General features: G+C 44.3%; 1 protein-coding gene across 1 annotated transcript in view; it reads left to right on the plus strand.

Moving 5' to 3' along the window:
• The window catches only part of LOXHD1 (lipoxygenase homology PLAT domains 1), a 250,714-nt gene that overhangs the window by 167,684 nt on the left and 60,122 nt on the right, over nt 1-22,908 (plus strand). Inside the window, exons 30-34 of the mRNA XM_063128805.1 lie at nt 3,635-3,797; nt 5,287-5,438; nt 11,426-11,635; nt 17,604-17,718; nt 22,166-22,374. Of these exons, the coding sequence (XP_062984875.1) occupies nt 3,635-3,797; nt 5,287-5,438; nt 11,426-11,635; nt 17,604-17,718; nt 22,166-22,374 (849 nt within the window). The remainder of the gene's footprint in view (nt 1-3,634; nt 3,798-5,286; nt 5,439-11,425; nt 11,636-17,603; nt 17,719-22,165; nt 22,375-22,908) is intronic.

The following is a 22,908-nucleotide window of genomic DNA, read 5'->3' on the forward strand; positions in this document are numbered from 1 at the left end:
AACACATCTGGAGCGCCCCAGGTTGAGGAAGGCTGATCTAAGCGCCTTCCTCACCCACTCCCACATAAGACCATTAAGTCCAGGGTCTAAAATTATCTATCTGCCCTACTGCCAACATCCGCTGGTAGGGAAACTGTTAATTTTTGGAATCTCAGCAGGTGTGGGGTGTTGGAAGTAACTCTACTCAAGAATGAGCAAAGTTGTATTAGAAGCTTCTCTCAGTTAGGGTGACCATATGAAAAGGAGGACAGGGCTCCTGTACCTTTAACAGTAATGTAGAAAAAGGAATTTCAGCAGGTGTCAATTAAAGAAGGTGAAATTCCCTCTTCATCACAACAGTTAAAGCTACACTAGCTATAGTAGAGTAGCCAGATACAAAAGAGGGCAGGGCTTCTGCAGCTTTAACTGTTGTGATGAAGAGGGAATTTCACCCTGTTCAATTGACACCTGCTGAAATTCCCTTTTCTACATTACTGTTAAAGATACAGGAGCCCTGTCCTCCTTTTCATATGGTCACCCTACTCTCAGTAGAAACGCAGCAAAGACCCAAATAAAGCTCAAATACCTTGTTAAGTTGAAAACAGAGCTTTTACTGACATAGAGGTTGATTGAATAAATTACAGCATACGCATACTCACAACGATCACATCTGATAACAGCAGTAGCAGTAATGATAATGGTAATGGTAAACATACAACACAGAGCTATATATATAGGGCAAAAACTGTACAGTCATCCCAGCCACTAATTGACTAATTGACTAAACGCCCCATGCCACCAATAATTCAATAATTGCATTGTCCAGATGGCGGCCTTGACATTTAAAAGTAGTTCTTCATGTCTTCTTCATGTCTTCTGCCACTGGGCATACTAAAGCTCAGGAATGAAGTAAAACTGATCCAATCCAGGATCCAACATGGGGAGGGAATTGAACCCTGTCCTGCCCAGCAGCGATCCTACAGAAAATCCCTTCCTCTGTTGGTGGTGCCTACATTGGAATAATTCACCTATTCATCTTATTTAATCAAGTTTATCATTATCAGCTACTCCAGCTGATGCTAGTTGCATTTCCTTTAAAAATCCGGAGGTTAAATGCAAAGACACATTTAATGTCACATTGGTTGTGTGGCCCTCAGACATACTGCATTGATAGACCACACCATTTGCATGCAGAAGGGTCCAGTTTCAATCCTCATTGCCAGATGAAAAGCCACAGAGAGCAAGTCTTTGGAGATCCACTGCTAGGAAGCAGAGACTATACTGGGCTTAATGGACTAATCATATGTATTTATTTATTTAAAGCAGGTTTCTTTTCCAGATCTGCTTCCATTGGGACAATGAAAACAAGACAGCCCCCTGCCATCAGGCTTGCAATCTAAAAAACATAACAGAAAAACAAAAACAAAAAGGGATGAGGAGGGCAAAGGAAAACAAGCCAAGACTGGGTGCAGTTCTTAAAGTTATGTACTAGTTCTTATCATGACCACCTGGAATGGAAGCAGTTCATGGAGAGGGAGCCAAATGACGCTGTTGTCTCAGCAGAGCCGATCGATAATTTGGCTCAGTGTAAGGCAATTTTGTATGTTTGTATAGCAGTAGAGAGAAAGGTATACCAGAAAGATAACAGAGAGCCCATTATGGACTGCTGTTCAGATTCAGATAATGTGTATGGCAGGGATGCAGTACCTTAGGCTCGTGGCCCAAATCTAGTCGTCCAATTTTCTCCCGAAGGGTCCTTTTTCTAACCACCCAACATTTAGTGTTGTATTGGCTTTTGTGCAGTCCCCCACCTCCGCCATTCTAAAAGGTTGGAAGGCTTAGATACTGGCAGACATCCAAAATGTCTAGAGGGTACCAGGTTAGGGAAGGTTGGCCTAGTGTTAGGATTGCCTCCACTGGCACTGCTTCTTCTTTATTAAAGCAAAGAAGGGAACAGAAAGAACATTCATTGTGCAAATCGGCAAAACCAGAGCTCGTTGAAGTTCTCCAAATTCCATCTTGAAGCTTGTTCCGACTCGAGTCCATATCAGATTGGCAACTCTTTTTCTTTTCTTTTTTTTTTTTGCTCTCACCTCTGAAGCCCTACTTTGATTCCTGGTCTGGAGAAGTTTGAGGAAGAAGGCCATGGCTCCATGGTAGAGTTCATCTCCAGCATCTCCAGCCAAAGCCAGGTCCAGGTTTTAGAAGCCCCTTGAGCAACACGCTTTCCATGAGACCCCCTCCTTCAGTGAGTCTACCTTCTCACCCCCATTGTCACCAGCTGCTCTTTGTTCCTCTTCCTCCTTCTCATCACTGACACCACTTGCTTGTTGACAGGCAGAGAGCCATGGAATTGTTAAACCTATACTACACATACTTACCTGGCAGTAAGTATGGGGAGACGAGACATGATAGCACTCTTCAAATACTTGAAAGGTTGTCACACAGAGGAGGGCCAGGATCACCTCTCGATCCTCCCAAAGTGCAGGACACGGAATCATGGGCTCAAGTTACAGGAAGCCAGATTCTGGCTGGACATCAGGAAAAATTTCCTGACAGTTAGAGCAGTATGACAATGGAACCCATGACCTAGGGAGGTCGTGGCCTCTCCCACACTAGAGGCCTTCAAGAGGCAGCCGGGCAGCCATCAGGTATGCTTTAAGGTAGATTCCTGCAATGAATCAATGGCCTTGTAGGCTCCTTCCAACTCTACTATTCTATGATTCTAAGTCCCAGTCGACACAGTTTCAAGGACTCCCGCAATCCTGCTCCTCTTCCTCACCACCATCATGACATCCAGAACATTTGGATGTCAACTCCCATCAGCCCCAGCCAACAGGGCCAATGGCCAGGAATCCTGGGAGGTGTAGTCCTCTTTCTTTCAATCCTTCTGCCAGCAGGCAAAGGCATTTCTACTCAAGTGGGATATAAACTGGACTGTTGGGTGCGGCGCTGTTCTTATCCTTTTATTGTCGTGTTTCTTAATTGTGTTTTTAGACTATTTGTTTCCACATTGTTTTAATTAAGTTTTTATTTTAAATTTTGTTTTTTTAAAATGTTTTTTAAAATTATTTATATATTTTTTTTGAATTTTAGAAATTTGATAGCTATAAAGATGTTGTTTTTTAGAATTTAGTTTTTTAAAAAACCTGTAAAAAAACTGGACCGGATTACTGGCGGTCCTTTTTCTTATTTGGAGTGCTGTACCATGTTCTTCACGTCACCTTCATCTTGGTTTTTTTGTTTTGTTTCATATTGTTTTGTTTTATATTGTTAACCACCTTGAGCGCCATTTCCATAATGGAAAGATGGGATGTAAATCAATCAATCAATCAATCAATCAATCAATCAAACCCAAAAGATCTGGAGGACACCACGTTGCCATATATGATCTCATCTATGCTGTCAACAGTTTCTTTCATGCAGCTTTCTTCAGACCAGAGGATTTGATCAGCGGTTCCTTCATTGCCCCCCTCCTCTCAGGGCGAGGTGGTTCCTAGGTAGCCCTGTGGGGGCAATTGTGCAGAAAGCCAAGTCAGGACAGGACTTATGGATTTGAGAAATAAACCAAATCTGGTTGCTGACCTGCTATTTGAAGATGTCGTGCCACTCCTCAACTGCTAAAAGTGGCTGCCTTTTTCTGTTGTCACGTCAGGGTTCTGAGAAAACCACGTTTCCGTGTGGGAAGTGGCTGGCAAATTCTGAAGAGGATGGGGAGATCATGAGGGAGCTGGTCCCATCCAAAGTGTTCACTGAAAAGCTCACAAAAGATGGGACGCTCAAGCAGATTGATGAACCCATTGAAGACCCACTGGAAAGTGAGTCAAATTCCAGCTACCTGCCCTTTGCAGATTATTTCTCTGTCATGTTTACATTAACCCCAGAAGTGCTTCTGCCTGGTCATGGTCCATATTAACGTTCCATCAAAACCTATACTGGCATGTGGTGGGATGCGACTCAGGTTCTGAAGGGTGACAGCATGAGTTCTGTCCATCCTTGGTCACATCCCTTTCCCAGAACCACCAATCACCTGGTGGTTTCCTAGCTTTTGTCAGTTTTTCCCCATTCTGAAAAGGTTGGAAAATGATGTTGTGCTGAAAATTTCTCCAATGCAAATTTCAACCATTCTCATTCAATTTGATAGGAAAACAATTGCTTTCGAAAAGAAATCCAAAGGAGAAGAAATTTCAGAGAAATTCTCATGGGTTAGGTTCAGGGTTCTTATGCTTACCTTACTTATGAGAGGGCTGAGGAGTGTGTGTGAGTGTCCTGTCTTTCATTGTACAGTCATCTCTCTGACAGCCTGTAGCCTCCTTGGCTTTCCGCACTTCCTGCCCAGGAGAAGACATCATAAATGTCTTCCTCTCATAGGGCCTTTTCAGATCAGGACATGCAGGCAGCCTGGGTGAGATGTGCAATAGAAAGACAGTACCCTCAGCTACCTTGCAGTGATTAGGTAAGATCAAAAACACCATCAACACACATTCAAAATAACTTAGAAAATGCCCTGAGGATGAGGCAGAAAAATGGAAGCCCCTTTAATGGGGAAAAGAAAACTTCCAGGAAATTCCTGAGATTTGCCTTTTCTTACCTCCTAGAAATAAAAGGACACCTTTCAGAATTTTCCTCATATTTTCTTCACTATTTTTTTGTTTTTGTGGTGGCTGCATTCCCTCCCCTCAATGCCCTAGGGTATTGTTAGATATATGGGGCATTGTGGAGGATGCAAAATGGCAGCCAGGCTGCGGTTGCTTCTGTTGCCACTTGCGGTGGCCATGCAAAAAGCCTCCCAAAAACCCTTAGGGGAAAATAAGAAAGGAGAGTTCTACAACCCTTGCCAACAGGGATGCTTACCTGTGAGAAGTTGTTGGAGAATTTCTCCTTCCCCTGGAGAAATTTAGTGAAATTGTCCCCCCAATTTCTCTGCCCACAAATAGGGGGGAGAATTTTTGAGAGGCCGTTTGAGCACAGCACTATTGAAAACTCATTTCATTTATTACATTTTTATACCACCCAATCCATGAAACTGTCATGGTAGTTTACAAAGAATTTAAACCTTCAAAATGTGTTATAATAACCATTTACTTACAAACATGTAAATAGACGGCATATATATCAGCAATATGAAAAATCCAGGACCTGTTTAAAACCATCTGGATTGAGAGTCCCGGAGTTCTGCATTTGACCCGTGGCCTGGAGATTCCTTACCCCTGATTTAAATGAGGTTGGTAGAAAAATGCTCTTTCTTGTGATTGATGTCTCCATTCTAAAAGCATATCTTGTGGGGTTGTCTTTTCCCTCGCGTAGTTCATACATACAAGATTACTGTATGCACCGGTGATATTTATGGTGCCGGGACTGATGCCAATGTGTTTATAACCATATACGGAGACCTGGGAGATACAGGGGAGAGACAACTCAGCAAGTCTGAAAACTTCAACAAGTTTGAAAGAGGACAGGTACTGCTAAAACCGTGTGTTCTTTTTCTCCTGTGCCATTGGCTTTTAAGCGGTTTGATAAGAGAAGAGTACAGTGCTTCTGCCTCCAGCCCAATTCCATAAGAAAACAGGGGCAACTCATGTAAGAAGAAGCACTTGGGCCACAGCTAGACCTAAGGTTTATCCTGGGAACATCCAGGGTTCGCCCCTGCCTGAGCACTGGATCCCCTGTGTGTCACCTAGATGAACAGGTTTGACCCCTGGACGATCCAGGGATAAACCTTAGGTCTAGCTATGGCCTTGGAGGCCACTGCTGAAGCTCAGTGATAAAGCACCTGGTTCACATGCAGAAGGTCCCAGATTCAATTCTTGGCATCTCCAGTAGAATTGGGAAAGAGCTCTGCCTGAAACCCTGGACACCTACTGCCACTCACTGTAGAGCAGGCATGGGGGAATTGTGGCCATCTAGTTGTTCCTGTACTGCAACTCCCATCAACCTTAGCCAGCATAGACAATGGTGAAGGTTGATGGGAGATTCAGGCCGTAGCTAGACCTAAGGTTTATCTCAGGATTGTCCTGGGGTCAAACCTGTTCAACTAAGTGCCACACAGGGTATCCAGCGCTCAGGCAGGGATGAACTCGGGATGATCCTGGGATAAACCTTAGGTCTAGCTATGGCCCCAGTCCAAGAACATCTGGAGAGCTACCTTCTCCCATGACCTCCTCCATCCCTAGTGTAGAGTCTGCAGACCAGTCTTACCCTAGCAGGCACCTTCCAGATGATTTGGACTACAATCCCCAACATTCCTGGCCATTTGCCATAGTGGTAGGGGTTGATGGGAGCTGAAGTCCAAAACATCTGGAGGGCTTGGGGAAGCCTGGTGTAGACAATACTGTGAGGAGCTAGGTAGAGCAGTGGTCTAATTCCATAGAAGGCAGTTTCCTGGATGGGAGGAAGCCGAATGCTGCTGAAATACTTGGCAAAAGCAGAAGAGACGTAGCTTAATGGCAGAGCCAATGTTCTGCATTGAAAAGTCCCAGGTTCAATCCTTGATAGCTCCAGATATGGCTGGGGGAGCCCCCCCCGTTTGAAACCCTGGACAGACATTGCTTGACAATCATTGGTCCATTTAAAGCAACTTGCTACATTTATATGGCTGGAGGAAGGAGCTGCCTCATTACAAAAGTGCTGGACGTTGGAAGGGCAAGGAACAATGTGATTCTGATACCCAAAGTCCATTCTCGGGGTGCAACGTGGGGAAATCTGGGATGGATGAGCTCAGCGGATTACTCCGGAGCCCGGTGCGTGCTTGCCAGATTTCACGTGCCGGCTCTCTGGTTTTAAAAAGGCCAGGTCCATGCCTGGTGGCCACCATTCATGAACCTTGGGGGAAATTACAGCAATAATGCCATAAAAGCACTTTTATGGAAGAAATTTTCATCGACGTAAGTGCTTCACAGCCGCAAATGGTGTAAAATACACACTTTTCAGCTGTCATTTCCCCAAGGTCTGCAAATGGCATTCACTTGCCTTTTTATAACCTGGAAGCCATCCTGCACGCAGTCCATCAGGCATGGAGATAAGGTGAGCTGCTCCTTTGCAGACTCTGTTGTTATTATTATTTATTTATTTATTTATTTATTTATATAGCACCATCAATGTACATGGTGCTATACAGAGTAAAACAATAAAATAGCAAAACCCTGCCGCATAGGCTTACATTCTAATAAATTCATAATAAAACAATAAGAAGGGGAAGAGAATGCACCAAACAGGCGCAGGGTAGAGTAAAACTAACAGTATAAAAGTCAGATCAAAATCAAGTTTTAAAAGCTTTAGAAAAAATAAAAGTTTTTAGCTGAGCTTTAAAAGCTGCGATTGAACTTGTAGTTCTCAAATGTTCTGGAAGAGTGTTCCAGGCGTAAGGGGCAGCAGAAATCCTCTGCTGTGGATTTCTCTCACACCCGGTCATCGTCCCACTGATTATTTCTTGTGTCAGTGCTAATCTTCCCCTGGTGCCATGTTGGCAGCATGAGAAGCATGGGCTACCAGTGGATGGCATGGGAAATGGCCACTTCCAATGCCTTTCCCACAAGCTCTCCTCATTATGTATATAACCAGAGTGACGTGGGAAGCAGCCACATAGAAGTGGCCGCTATGTAGCTAGGTAATGTTTGAACTTTGTTACCTAAAACCCCTTTGTCAGGGGTGAGCAGCACATGGTCCATGCACAGCGCATGGAAGCCACTCCCAAATTTCTGCCACCAAATTGCTGCCAAATTTTGTCGCCACATGAAGAAAAAGCATTTTCCCCTTTAAACAATGTGGGTTGCAACATGCGCCATATTTTAATGCAAAATTGTACACTTCTCTAGGGTGTCCTAGGATGTCCAGGAGTGCCATTTTGCACGTGCTTGTCCCCTTGTTGTCTTTTAAAAAGTGGCTCTTTTCACACTGCCAAATTGTTACTGAAATTCAGTGGCGATTCACTGGCTGTGATTTTGGGAGCGGGGCAGGGTTTTGTCTCCTGTTGGATTCTGGGGGCAGAAATTGGGCTCCAGACCCTCCAATGTTGCTCACCCCATCCTAGATGGATCAATTGTGTGTGTACCCCACATAGACCCATAGTGTTGTCATTGTTGTTTATTTAAGAAAGTAACAGAATGATTAGCGCAAAAGCCAATTCAAGGTGCTGGTTTTAACCTATAAAGCCCTACATGGCTTGGGACCGCAATACCTCTCCCGACATGAACCTACCCATACACTGCACTCAACATCTAAGGTCCTCCTCCGACTGCCTACTCCGAGGGAAGCTCGGAGGGTGGCAACAAGGGAGAGGGCCTTTTCGGTGGTGGCCCCCCAACTGTGGAATGATCTTCCCGATAAGGCTCACCTGGCGCCAACGTTGTTATCTTTTCGGCGCCAGGTCAAGACTTTCCTCTTCTCCCAGGCATTTAACACCATTTAACAACGCTAAGTTTGTTTTTTAACGGACCCCCAGAACTGTTGTTTTATACATGGATACTGTTATTTTTGTACTGTTATATTTATTTATTTATTTACTTATTACATTTTTATACCGCCCAATATCCGAAGCTCTCTGGGCGGTTCACAAAAATTAAAACCATAATAAAACAACCAACAGGTTAAAAACACAAATACAAAATACAGTATAAAAATGTTTCTGATGGTTTTTAAATTTTGTATACTTTTTAATGTTTACTGTTTTAACTTTTGTGAACCACCCAGAGACCTTCGGCTGTGGGGTGGTATATAAATGTAATAAATAAATAAATTAAAAAAAAAAAAACATTTAGCAGATAATATCAAAAGGAAAAACAAAAACATTGAGTAGACAAAAAAAAAATACACTAACTTTAATAAGGAAGTGTGGTTCCACTGTAAAGATGGAACGTGAAGAATTCCAGGTCCCCAAAACCGCTAGTTTTCAATGCCGTTGAAAGACAATGACATGCATTTAAACCTCTATAGTTTATTCAGTTCTACCAGCATCAATTGTTTATTTAAGCAAGTGTTCAACTGATGGCTGTGAAATACTCTCCCGATTCTTAGTCACAACAATCTCAGCCATCACAAATAAATTGACTCAATTGTTGATGATGTGTCTGAGGAACAACATGGAATATTGACTCATATTCATGCAGTCCATTTTCACAGCCGCTGTTGGAACTGTGTTTTCTGCTCTTACTTAACCTCCTCCTGCACTGTCTGAACTATTACTTATTTTGACAACTTGCTTCTATTGCTTTGTAGGAACAGTGCTGCTTATGTCAATAACTAACATCCCACACAGTGCTATGGAATATTTATTTATAAATTTATTTATTTATCCCGCCGTTCTTCCTCCAAGGAACCCAAGGCGGCGTATATAAACCTCCTCCTCCTCCTCCTCTCCATTTTTATCCTCACAGCAACAACCCTGTGAGGTGGGTTGGGCTAAGAGTCTGTGACTGGCCCAAAGTCACCCAGTAGGTTTCCATGGCCAAGTGGGGACTAGAACCTGGATCTCCCAACTCCCAGTCCAAAACTTTAGCCACTAATTCACTACTCTTGCGTCAAATGCATTGGAGCACCTTTGGCTTTTCCTCATAAGAGATGGAAAATATTACTCCCTTAGATCTTATTTATGGGTTCAGGACAACCATGTGGTGCAATGCAATGCAATGGATAAAGGTTATCCCTATCAAAGGATCACACTTGTTTCTAGCTCCTTTTAAGTATAGATGCCTCTGGATTGGTGCCGGAGAGCCAGCATAGTGTAGCATTTAGGGCTGATCTACACCAAGCAGGTTATAACACTTTTAAAACGGTATGAAAACGGTATATGTAATGTGTCCTGGGCCTGAACAGTTGTCATAACCATTATAAACTGTTATAAGCAGTAGTATAGATCCTGCCTCAGAAGGGAGATCCAGGTTCAAGTCCCCACTTGACCATGAAGCTCACCGAGTGAATTTGGGCAATTCATTGAGTCTCAGCCTAACCTACTTCCCAAGGGGCATGTCTAGATGAGGGGTGTGGAGGAGTATGAACTTGCGATTTTATGATTGCGAGATCGTCCCCTTCGTCTACACATGCGCACAACGCCTGCCTTTTTTTTTTAATTGGAAAAGAGTGCAGGAGCACTCCTGCGCAAAATGTAAATTTTGTGTTTTTTTTAAAAAAAAACTCCTGCTCCCCCCCACCCCACTCCCAATGGCCACAGAGTTCCTGAGGAGCTCTGTGCCCTGTGCCTGAGTTGCGGCTCCTTGGCGTTACTCGCAAGGAGCTGGGACGGAAATGGGATGGGTTCCCACATGACCCATGGTCTTGGGATGAACCCAAGACCATGGGAAAAACCAAAATTAAACTATAGGGGCATATCCCGGGGCATGGGCAGGATCAACCCTCCCTGATCCCGGGATCCCCTGTGCGTCATGTGGATGCACAGGGATGATCCCAGGGCAATCCCCAGGATATCGCCCATCTAGACATGCCCAAGAGTTCATTGTGAGGATATATCTTGTTCATGCATTGGTTATTTCTCGGTTGGACTACTGCAACCTTCTTCTCACTGGCCTTCCTTCTTCTCACATCAATTCATTGGTTTCTGTTCACCACTCCACTGCTAAGATCATCTTCTTGGCTCGCCGCTCTGACCATGTTACTCCACTTCTGAAATCTCTTCATTGGCTTCCAATTCACTTCAGAATCCAATATAAACTTCTCCTGTTGACCTACAAAGCTTTTCACTGTCTAGCTCCTTCCTACCTTTCTTCTCTCATCTCACACTATTGCCCCGCTCGTGCTCTTCGCTCCTCTAATGCCATGTTTCTCACCTGCCCAAGGGTCTCTACTTCCCTTGCTCGGCTTCTTCCATTTTCTTCTGATGCCCCTTATGCTTGGAACGCTCTTCCAGAACATTTGAGAACTACAAGTTCAACCGCAGCTTTTAAAGCTCAGCTAAAAACTTTTCTTTTTCCTAAAGCTTTTAAAACTTGATTTTGTTCTGACTTTTATACTGTTAGTTTTTCTCTACCCTGTTCCTGTTTGGTGCATTCTCTTCCCCTTCCTATTGTTTTATTATGATTTTATTAGAATGTAAGCCTATGCGGCAGGGTTTTGCTATTTTATTGCTTTGCTCTGTACAGCGCCATGTACATTGATGGCGCTATATAAATAAATAAATAAAGAAGAAGAAGAAGAAGAAGAAGAAGAAGAAGAAAGGCTATGTAAGACACCTTGGGCTACTTGGAAGAAAGGCAAGATATACGTGTAACAACTAACATTGAACTCAGAAGAAGGATTTGAAAAAATTGCAGCTTGGTGAAGACTCTGTAGAAGTCACAAAATTCAGAGAGTCACAGGGTATGTACACAAATGCCCAGGCTCATGTACAGGGCTCTTTGCATCTCAGCCGGCATGTTCCATTCTCTGTGTTTCAGCATGCGTAACAAAACACATTCTTAGAAAAAGGACAATTCTTTCTATTCCTTCTCACCCACAGGAAGATACATTTGAAATGCAATTTGTGGACCTTGGCATTATCTATAAAATCAAGATCCGTCATGACAACACCATGCTGAGGCCGGATTGGTTCCTGGAGTTCGTCGAGATCCAGGACGACACCACAGACGAATTGTATCTGTTTCTGTGTGAACGCTGGCTGTCGAGGAAGAAGGAGGACAAAAATATTGAGCGGATACTTTTCGAAAAAGTAAATCACAATGATAATTAGGGAGGGGCAGGGCCCCCCACTGACCACAGGTCTCAATGGCTGGGACGCACACAGTGATTCCCCCCCACCCAAAGAATTAATGGTGGTTTGGAAGAGGGATTGATGCTCATGGTGTGTAATCCCTCTTTCAGCTCAACTGTTTAAAAAATCTTCAAAACCCTTTTGGACCAGAGGTAGCCGTGTATATATCTTGCTGATGTTTCTTGGCAGTGTACAGGTTGGCTGAAGGTGAGCGGTAATTAACTTACATGAACCCAGTTTGTACTGGTAAACCAATTAAGGCTCCAGTCCTGCACAGGAAAAAGGAAGTACTTCTTCACACAGTGCATAGTCAGACTATGGAATTTGCTACCACAAGACGTAGTGGTGGCCACCAATTTGAATGGCCTTTAAAGAGGGTTGGATAAATTCCTGGAGGAGAAGGCCATCAATGGCTAATTGTCCTGCTGGCTTAGTGCTACCACTAGAATCAGAGGCAGTAAGCCTGTATATACCAGTTGCTGGGGAACATGGGTGGGAGGGTGCTGTTGCACTCATGTCCTGTTTGTGGGTTTTTTTGTGCACAGCTGGTTGGCCACTGTGTGAACAGAATTCTGGACTAGATGGACCTTGGTCTGATCCAGCAGGGCTATCCTTATGTTCTTATATTTGAACAGAAAAAAGTCCTACAACTCCCAGGATCCCTCAAGCCAGGCATGTTGCCTGGCATATGCTGGGAATTATAGGACTTTTTTTTTCCTGCCTAAACATGCATGAGTTCATGTGGGTTAATTACCTCACTCCTTCACCTGCCCCCTTCAAGAAGCCCTTTGGTCTGTAAATGGCTTTGTTGGGTTGGGAGCTATTTCTAATTTTCAGTTTTTTTTAAAAAAAAAGTGTAAATGTTATGTTTTTATTGTATTTTAATGCATTGTTTTATTGCTTTAATCACTTTTAATCGTGTAAGTCGCCTTGAGTGTCATTTTGGGTAGGAAGGTGGAGTGCCAATAGAATAAATAAATAAATAAATAAAACACGAGAACAGTCCTATAGGCTAGATGTCTAATGGATGGAGGGCTCTGATATCAGAGACCTCCAACCATTCAAAGCCTTGCCAGGCCATCTGGGGGCTGTAGGAAAGATAAAGTGGGGGGACAACCCGCTCCCGCTTATAAGGTGAGTCCTACTGGATCAGACCATGGGTCCACCATTGCATATTACTTCCCACTGGAGGCCAACCGGAGACCTCTTGGAAGCTCCCAAGATGGCCTTGACGTCAACATACCTTTCTTGTTGTCACCTCCTTCTACTTCAGTTGCATATTAGCCACTATGAATTTGTCTAATCCCTTTTAAAAGTCATCTAAACTAGTGGACATTACCACATCCTGTGGCAGTGAGTTCCACACTGACCCAGTTCGATCATCACAACAACCCAGGTTGTTTTTTCTTTAACCATGGGTTGTTGTGTACAAGCTGGCTCCTACCACCTGATCACTCCCACTGGAGCTAAACAACTCAGGGATGGAGCACAATTTAAGGATCTTCCATACTGGGTTGTTTAACATGACATCTGAACCAGAAATTCTGGGTCCTTAGGGGAAAGACGGCCCAGAGTTGGGACCCAAGTGCGTTCCAACTATGGGTTGTTGCTTCCCCAACAACCCAGAATTCCCAGTTTGGACATCATACTAAACAACCTCTGGGATGTTTAGTTCCTCCCACTTGCAGTGGGAGTGATTGGCTAGTAGAAGCCAGCATGCTCGCTTGCTTCCATTCATTCACATCAACCCAGGGTTAAAAACAACAACCACCCTGGGTTGTTGTGACATCCAAACTAGGCCACTGTTTGAAGATGTACTTATTTATTTATTACATTTTTATACCGCCCAATAGCCGAAGCTATTGAACTTCCTGTTGTCCAGTCTGAACCATCTGCCAATTGGATTTATTGGGTGATTCCAAATTGGAGTATCGTGGGAGGGCAAAACACGTCTCTCTTTCCGCACCCCCCATGTCACAGATCAATTGGTACGGCCAAGAAACTTCGTGCAATATTGGCTCCTTTGCATTGACTTCTGCTCAAGGAGTGAGTCGCCCGAGCCTCATTCGTCCCCAGGCTGACGCCATTAATCTCCCTCCGTGAACTGGATGTGTGGCTTCCATGTGGGAACGCAAGCTTCTGCATGCCACAGCCACTGAAAATGTAGCTAATCAGAATTCCAAGTATGCAGATTAATTAACAGGATCAAAATTAATAGGCAGCGCTCAGCCTTTCACCCAGCATGGCCTGGTGCTGCAGTTGACTGAAGATGCTTGATTCGCGGGGGCTCGTTCTACAGGGCCCAGCAATGTTTTAATTGCACGTTACGACTGAAACGATTACATATTAACACCGGGGCAAATGGAGCCACTCCAGGGACAAGCTTGATGGGTTGCATCTAATACATGTAGCTGCGAAGGGTCTAGCGGGACCCGGCTTACTTAGTCACTATTATTAATTCCTTTTAAGGAGGCAAAACTAATTAGGTTTAATAAAAACAATTTCAATGAATGTGTGAGGGGATTTTTACATTTAGTCACGCTATTACACCAGGCCCCAAACCCCCAATAATTTTTGATGACTATTTTTTTTTTCATTCTGATCACATTTTCACCATATAAAGTGTTTTAGAATTCTTTGCGGACCACTTCTGCGAGTAAAATCCAGCCCTGTTGTTAGCAGTCACCAGTGTTCAAAATGCAATATGTGAGTTTTTGAGTTACACAGAACTCTTTTTCAGACTGAGTGATTTCCCCACCCACACCCTGCCTCCAAGAAAAAGATTGTATCCTATCCATACTTAAAAGCACCCAGTTTATCAAAAGAACATAAGCTGGATCAGACCTAGGGTCCATCTAGTCCGGGACTCTGTTCACACAGTGGCCAACCGACTGTCAACCAGGGACCAACAAAGCAGGACATGGTGCAACAGCACCCTCCCACCCATGTTCCCCAGCAACTGGTGCACACAGGCTTACTGCCTTAGGTACAGAAAATAGCACTTCCCTGCAAAGGACATGTGCAAATATATTTTTTCATGTTAATTTTAGACACGATGCATTGTTTAATTGATTAGTTGGTTAGATTAATCAATTAAACTCTTATTCAACTAAAGGTTGCCTCTGATTAATTAGACAAGAAACGCATATCAGAAGTGTACTTATCTAGGGTGACCATATGGCCGGATTTGTCCGGGTTTTTGATGGCAAATCCGGGGGGAGGGGAAATCCGGATTTTTTTCAAAGAGCAGCTCAAATGTGAATTAACAAAGATGCTTATAACTCCGTCATTTTTTGAGATAAAGACATGAAACTTGGAACAATGGTAGCTCTTAGGAAGGGCTTTAGTCATACCAAATTTGAAACAGATCCGCTCATCCATTGATTTTTTATGAATTTTTTAAAAATTGAGGTTTTAAAATTATTTTTTAAATTGTCATTTTTAAAGATAAAGAGATGAAACTTTGTACCATGATAGGATTTAGGCAGAGCTTTAGCCACACCAAATTTGAAACAGATCCGCTCATCCATTGATTTTTCAGGATTTTTTTAAAAATTGAAGTTTTAAAATTATTATTTTTAAAACCGTCATTTTTAAAGATAAAGAGATGAAACTTTGTACCATGATAGGATTTAGGCAGAGCTTTAGCCACACCAAATTTGAAACAGATACATTCATCCATTGACATTTTAGGATTTTTTTTTAAATAAGGTTTTAAAATTATTTTGTAAACTGTCATTTTTAAAGATAAAGAGCTGAAAGTTGGCACCATGATAGCTTTTAGGTAGAGTTTTAGCCATACTGAATTTGAAACAGATCTGGGGCCAGTAGCAAACCCTGTTAACAACAACAGCAGCTTGCAATGAGTGAAGATACAGTCAGAAAAGATATTTGAGGGAAGGGGAGAATGTAACACACAGAGTATAGCAAAAGCTTCAAAGTACAGCAAAACCTACAAAAGTAGGAGTGAGTGAAGTTAATTTCAGATACATTGAATCTCTCACTTGTTCTTTATTTCAGTGATTTTAACATTAAGATGTTATGTAGAACAGATTTGTCTTAATTGTGTGCTGTAAAATCAGACATGTGACCAAGGCTATGTTCGGGTGGGCACGCCTCCTTGGTACTGGACATGCCCCCTTGGGGGCGACCATGTTGTCCTCCTTTTTGATTTCCAAAATATGGTCACCCTAACTTATCATAACTTCAAATGGCAAGCACCAGTTTAAGAGGCATTCTCTTATTGTTCTCCCAAATGAGGTATGTCTCTTCTCAGATGGTGCTTGCTAAAACATATGTGCACATCCTCTAAAAACAAGGAGAGCTTCTTGCTTCAAAACTACTGCTGTTATTCATATCCAAGTTTAATCAGTAGATTAATCAACTCAACTTCATATGCTTAATCAACTAAGGCCATAGCTAGACCTAAGGTTTATCCCTGAATCGTCCAAGGGTCAAACCTGTTCATCTAGGGCCATTGCTAGACGAGGCGTTAGCCCGGTGTGATGCCTGGTCTCCCTCCTGTGCATCCAGATGATTTTTCCCTTACCCCACACAAAATGCCAAAAATGGAATAGTTGAAAATTTTGGCCCAGAACAAATTAGAACATTTTATTTATTTATTTATTTATTTATTGCATTTCTATACCGCCCAATAGCCAAAGCTCTCTGGGCGGTTCACAAAATTAAGACCATTCAAAGTTTAAAACAACAGTATAAAACCATAATATAAAATACAAAATAAAAGCACAACGAAGATAAAAACAGCAGCAATGCAAAAATACAAATTTAAAATACAAATTTAAAACAGCAAAGTTAAAATTAATTTATAGACTGTTAAAATACTGGGATAATAAAAAGGTCTTCACCTGGCGTCTAAAAGAACATAGTGTAGCTGCCAGGCGAACCTCCTTAGGGAGCACATTCCACAGTTGGGGTGCCACAGCAGAGAAGGCCCTCCTCCTGGTAGCCCCCTGCCTCACTTCCTTTGGCAGGGGCTCACGGAGAAGGATGCCTGAGGATGACCTTAGGGTCCAGGCAGGTAAATATGGGAGGAGGTGTTCCTTCAGATAGCCTGGCCCCAAGCCATTTAGGGCTTTAAATGTTAATACCAGCACTTTGAATCTGTAGCAATGGAGAAGTAAGATGGAGCAGAATAGGAACATAAGAACCATGATGGATCAGACCCAGGGCCGGCACAGCTATAGAGGCAGCTCAGGCGGCGGCCTAGAGTGCCAAGCAAAGAAGGGCACTGAACGGCGCACCCGGAAGCTGCTCTCCTAGAGCGGTTTCCGGGTGCGCTGTTCCAAAGTCACTGCCCTGGCCGCCCCCCAACCCCAGCGTCCTGGCTTCGAAGCCAGCAACCGGCCGGAAGCCGCTCCTGGCTTCGAAGCCAGGATGCTGGGGTTGGGGGTTGGGGCGGCAGCTTCAGAACGTCTTCGAAGCCAGGAGTGGGGGCGGCTTCAGTACGGCGCGCCTGCCTAGGGTACAAAATAGTCTGGCACCGGCCCTGATCAGACCAAGGGTCCATCTAGTCCAGCATTCTGTTCACACCAGCATATAATTAATTACTAACCAGACAAATCCCGTCCAAACAAGTTTCTGCCACCTGAACCGCATGGGGCAATGTTTTCTAAAGGGAGGATGCCACCACCAAGAAAGCCCAGCCGTTAAGATATTTTATATGGTGGAATGACCAGCAAGGCCTCCCTAGAAGGCCTTAAAGGTTGGCTGGGTATATAGAGGGGAAGGCAGTCATATTGTTCTTGGTAAAACAGCTGACTTCTTCCCCCCACATCCACCATGCCTGTCACCATGCTGGTATTTCTGATAATATTGTTCATTGGGATATGAAGGGAAATCTCCTGGTACACGGAGAAGTCTGGGTCTAATAAGCTTCCTGTGTGTTTTTGTGTTCCCCTCTTAGAGCTATGATCGTGACCAGAATAGCATTGGTGACTCATCCTTGAGCCGGGACAGCAATGCCAATGTGAAGGACAAGAAAACCAGCAGCTCAGCTGGAGCTGTTCCGCAACGACCATGTAAGAGAACAATGTGCAAACCCCATGCAACACTTGAATGTGTGACTCCAAAGAACAGCTCTAAATCTGAAGCCTTCTTCTCACTGAGTTCTACTGCTTCAAAATCTTCCCAGATCAGGATGTATGAGATTACTTTTTTAAAAAACAACAGCAACACATTTATTTATCAGAACATGTAGAATATAATGTCGCAGTTAATTAATGAACAACTAAGAGCACAAAAGTATGCATGTTTATAGAATCATAGAATAGCAGAGTTGGAAGGGGTCTACAAGGCCATCGAGTCCAACCCCCTGCTCAATGCAGGAATCCACCCTAAAGCATCCCTGACAGATGGTTGTCCAGCTGCCTCTTGAATGCCTCTAGTGTGGGAGAGCCCACAACCTCCCTAGGTAACTGATTCCACCGTCGCACTGCTCTAACAGACAGGAAGTTTTTCCTGATGTCCAGCCGGAATCTGGCTTCCTTTAACTTGAGCCCGTTATTCCGTGTCCTGCACTCTGGGAGGATCGAGAAGAGATCCTGGCCCTCCTCTGTGTGACAACCTTTTAAGGATTTGAAGAGTGCTCTCATGTCTCCCCTCAATCTTCTCTTCTCCAGGCTAAACATGCCCAGTTCTTTCAGTCTCTCTTCATAGGGCTTTGTTTCTAGACCCCTGATCATCCTGGTTGCCCTCTTCTGAACACGCTCCAGTTTGTCTGCATCCTGCATTAGATGCGGGGGGGGGGGATCCTACAACTCTCTGCATTCCCTGCCGGCATGGCCAATTCACAGAGGAATGGGTCACAATGTATGTGCAGGGAAGGGGGAGGTCTAAGCATCACCCCCTCTTACTGGTCACTTTGCAGCGTTTTGGCCATGCCTGGGGTACACAGAAATCAAGTTCTGGCTTTGGTCAGGCCATCAGTCTATCTAGGAGGTGCTCCTTTGATTTGGATCTAGTCTTCAGGATCTGCTGTCTGAGGCCATAGCTAAGATGGGGCAAAATCCCGGGGCAATCCCCGGGATGGTCCCTGTGCATTCACATGACATACAGGGGATCCCGGGATCAGGGGGGGATGATCCCTCCCTTGCCCCGGGATCTTGCCCTGCCCTTTGATCCCGCTTTTTCCGCTTGCTTGTGGCAAGTCCTCCTGCTTGATTTTTTGGGATCCTCCACACGCCACAGTTCACCCCTTTCAGCACGGTCTCCTGACTCTCTGTGTAGCATTTTTAGGGGGTTAGAGGGGCTGCTATAGGAAGCAGAGGTGTGGGAAGGCAGTCTACTTCTGCTAGTCTGGGGTATTGCCAGGCCTGGGTTCATGGGCCCGTGGTTCCCCAATACATGTTCCACAGAGCTCCACGCACGCATTGGTACCAGTGGAAGGTGGCAGGGTTTCTTTGTGCTTTTTGTTTTGCATAGCTTAATTTAGGGTGACCTAAAGGAGGACAGGGCTCCTGCATCTTTAACAGTTGCATACAAAAGGGAATTGCAGCAGGTGTCATTTGTACGCATGCAGCACCTGGTGAAATTCCCTCTTCATTACACCAGTTAAAGCTGCAGGAGCCCTGCCCTCTTTTGTGTCTGGTCACTCTAGTGTAGCTCCTGCTATACTGCAGCTATACTGTGACCAGATTTAAAAGAAGGCAGGGCACCTGCAGCTTTAACTGTTGTGATGAAGAGCGAATTTCCCCAGGTTCCCCATATATAGAAATGACACGTGCAGAAATTCCCTTTTCAATACAACTGTTAAAGATACAGGAGCCCTGTCCTTCTTTTCATAGGGTCATCCTACTTAATTGTCATGCAGGAGATAGTTTTTCAAGGCAGATTGCAGCAAGAGAGGAAAGAGTTAACTCTCCCCCTTCCCACATGCTGCAGCACCTGCCCCCTGCCCTCCCCAAATATCCCCCTGCCTGGCAATTAAGCTTAGAAAAAACACTCTTGCCATTGGTTTGGGATGATCTGGGGCCGGGTGCAAATTTGACTGAAGAATTTACTTTATTTGAGTTGATTTGGGTGAGAAATTAATTCGCTGTCCTTGCCTCCTGAGAAATGTAAATAAACTCCAGTAATTGTTTCTAAATTGGCATATATAATTATACATCAGTATATGCAGATTTGGGTCCTGTGAGCCCAGGGCCCAAACCTTTTCAGTGCCTTGGAACATCTCTGCTGCTAGTGTAGTGGTTCCAGCTTAAAACTGAATCCAAGATAAGAAAAACCAACACTTTAATTGTGTGTCGTCTATAAAAGAACCATTGCTTTTTATTTTCAATGTTATATTCCGCCTTTCTTCCCATTTCATATCCTGCCTTTCTTCCAATTTTATGTCCTGCCTTCCTTCCAATACAGGGCAGTTCCCAGGCAGTCTCCCATCCAGGCATTGACCAGACTCAGGGCCTTCCTAGATGAGGGTTTAGCCCGGTGCGAGGCCTGGGCTCCCTGCTGTGCGTGCAGATGACGCACAGGGGATCCCGGGGTCAGGCAGGGCTAAACCCTCCCTTGACTCACGATAACTGGATCCACTTGTTGCCCGGTTTTTCTGCAGCCCTGGGCTGAGCTGGTTCCACAGCTTTTCCCGGCTGCTCGCTTACTTGCGAGTAGCCGGGAGAAGCCGGGGGCAAGGGAATCACGGGGGGGGGGGGAGAGATGGGGGCCAGGGGGGGAAGAGAGGACCCGGCAGGAGAGATTGGGGGGAGTGGAGCCAGGGTGGGGAGATCGCTGGGCGAGTGAGGGAGCGAGCAAGCGGACAGACGTGCGAGTGAGGGGGCGAGCGGGGGAGCGAGTGGGGGGCATCAGACATTGTGGGGGGGAAATCAGGGGCAGGGGGAGCGGGCAACCCTTTATTTTTTAAAAAAACAACTTACCTTTTCGTTGGTGCGCTCCTGCGCACATGGCCCCTTTAACTTTTTTTAAAAAATGGAGGACACAACAGGGCTTTCCTTTCCCCGTCGCATCTGACATGTGGAAAGGAGCGACAGCCCGCACTACTTCTAGCGCTGGCTGGCTGCTCCTCCCACACAGATTCTGAGGTAGGTCTAGCAAGGCCTTCAGACTTGCTTAGCTTCAGCAAGGTGGCTGTGTCAGGTGCCTTCAGACTTGGGATGTTCAAGAAATCCACAACAGATTCAAAAGAGTTTGGATTTCTATGACTCCGACCTCCAGATTCCACAGTAGACCAGCTTTTTCCCAGTCTGGCAGATTCTGCAAACTTGCAGACAAGTTTTGGATGTTGTTGTTTTAACTTTGGAGGGATTGGCGCAAATTTGCAATTGCACTAATGTGAACTTGCAGTAATTCACACTTACACTAATATGGACCTGTGCTAATGTGCATTAGCACAACTGCACATTAGAATCATAGAATAGCAGAGTTGGAAGGGGCCTACAAGGCCATCGAGTCCAACCCCCTGCTCAATGCAGGAATCTACCCTAATTAGCCCAAGTGGAACCAAATTCTCATACATCCCTTTAAAAAACCTGGAAAGAAAGACGCCTGACGCTCCGTGAAACACAAATGGAAAGGATTTAACAAAATCCATACATATGTACTTCAGACCATCCCTTATCAGAGAGAATTAGTAACTTCTTCCCTCTCTCTCTAGTCTATTCAGGTCTGCACTTCAGCCTCCTGCATCTCAACCAACTGAAAGCTGATAGATAGTTTCCATAACTTGACTGTCAAGGGATCTGTGGCTCCCAATAGATTAAAAAAAGGCTTTCCCAAATCACTTGTTATTAAGGTATCAGTCTTCTTGACAGCTTATCTTCTCTGCCTTATACATTTGCTTTAAACCCTCCCTTGACCCGCGATAACTGGATCCACTTGTCAGGGCATTCGTCTTCCCTGGTATTGTCCAACTGTTGAGTGGCAATGGTTTTCTCAGGGTCTCTATCATTTCTTGCCTGAGGTCCTCTAAACTGAAAATGCCAAGGAATTGGGGAAGTGCAAATCAACAATTCTTGAGCTCACCAAACTTCTCTGAAATCCATCTCAAAGTTTGTTCCAACTTGAGTCTGTATAATATAGCAAGATTTTTTTTCCTTATTGCATGAGAATCCATGCATATTTCCCCAAATGTATGTATCAATTTGCACATCTTTGAAATGAACGTGCTCTTCTCCCTTTGATTAAAGTGTATTTGTCTGCATTTTTTTTTAAAAAAGTACACCCTTTTTTTGCATGTGTACATTTTTCAAATGTACATGTGCCATCAATCACATTGCTTTTGGTCCACAAATCACATTACAAGCTCAAAAATGCACAAATTTCACCTACAGAGTGTGTCTGAGTCTGCGTTTGGTCTGGAAGGTGAGACCTGGGTAAATCCCGATGAAAAATGAATTGAACGAATTTCTCGTACATCCCTATGAAGCTAGGACCATCTGTATGTGACGTGTGTGCGCTCCTTCTTTCCCTCCTGTTAGATCTCATGTATTTGCTGTCTGTCTTGTTTTCTTTCAGTAATTCCTTACCACATAATCATCACCACTGGAAGCGAGTTTGATTCCAGCACGGACAGTCGGGTTTTTGTCATAATTTCGGGTCCTCAGAAACTTACGACAGGCCGGCTATGGCTGGATCTCCCAGAAGACAAGGATGAATTTGCAGATGCATCTGTGGAGAAATTCTCTGCGATGGGAGTGGATGTTGAAGAAGTCAAAAAAGTGGAGGTACCACATATGATTGATGAGTGAGATCTGGGAGTTTGAAAGACAGGGCCCTTAAAACTATGGATGGACAAATCAAACAGTTTTGCTTTCTCCTGCATTTTTTTTTTAAAAAAATCTCAAATTCTTTCTCAAGATTTATGTATTGTTGGTAAATTCTTATCAAAAACAAACTGAAACAAAATTCTCACCCATCCGCACCAGCCAAATTCAATGAGTACATGGAGACAACCATGTTGTACCTAGTGCTGTGCTGAATCCTGCCCGCTATTAGAATCATAGAATAGTATCATAGAATCATAGAATAGCAGAGTTGGAAGGGGCCTACAAGGCCATCGAGTCCAACCCCCTGCTCAATGCAGGAATCCACCCTAAAGCATCCCTGACAGAGGGTTGTCCAGCTGCCTCTTGAATGCCTCTAGTGTGGGAGAGCCCACAACCTCCCTAGGTAACTGATTCCACCGTCGCACTGCTCTAACAGTTAGGAAGTTTTTCCTAATGTCCAGCTGGAATCTGGCTTCCTTTAACTTGAGCCTG

The sequence above is a fragment of the Elgaria multicarinata genome, chromosome 6 (genome assembly GCF_023053635.1).
Source record: "Elgaria multicarinata webbii isolate HBS135686 ecotype San Diego chromosome 6, rElgMul1.1.pri, whole genome shotgun sequence".
In the NCBI taxonomy this organism is placed as follows: domain Eukaryota; kingdom Metazoa; phylum Chordata; class Lepidosauria; order Squamata; family Anguidae; genus Elgaria; species Elgaria multicarinata.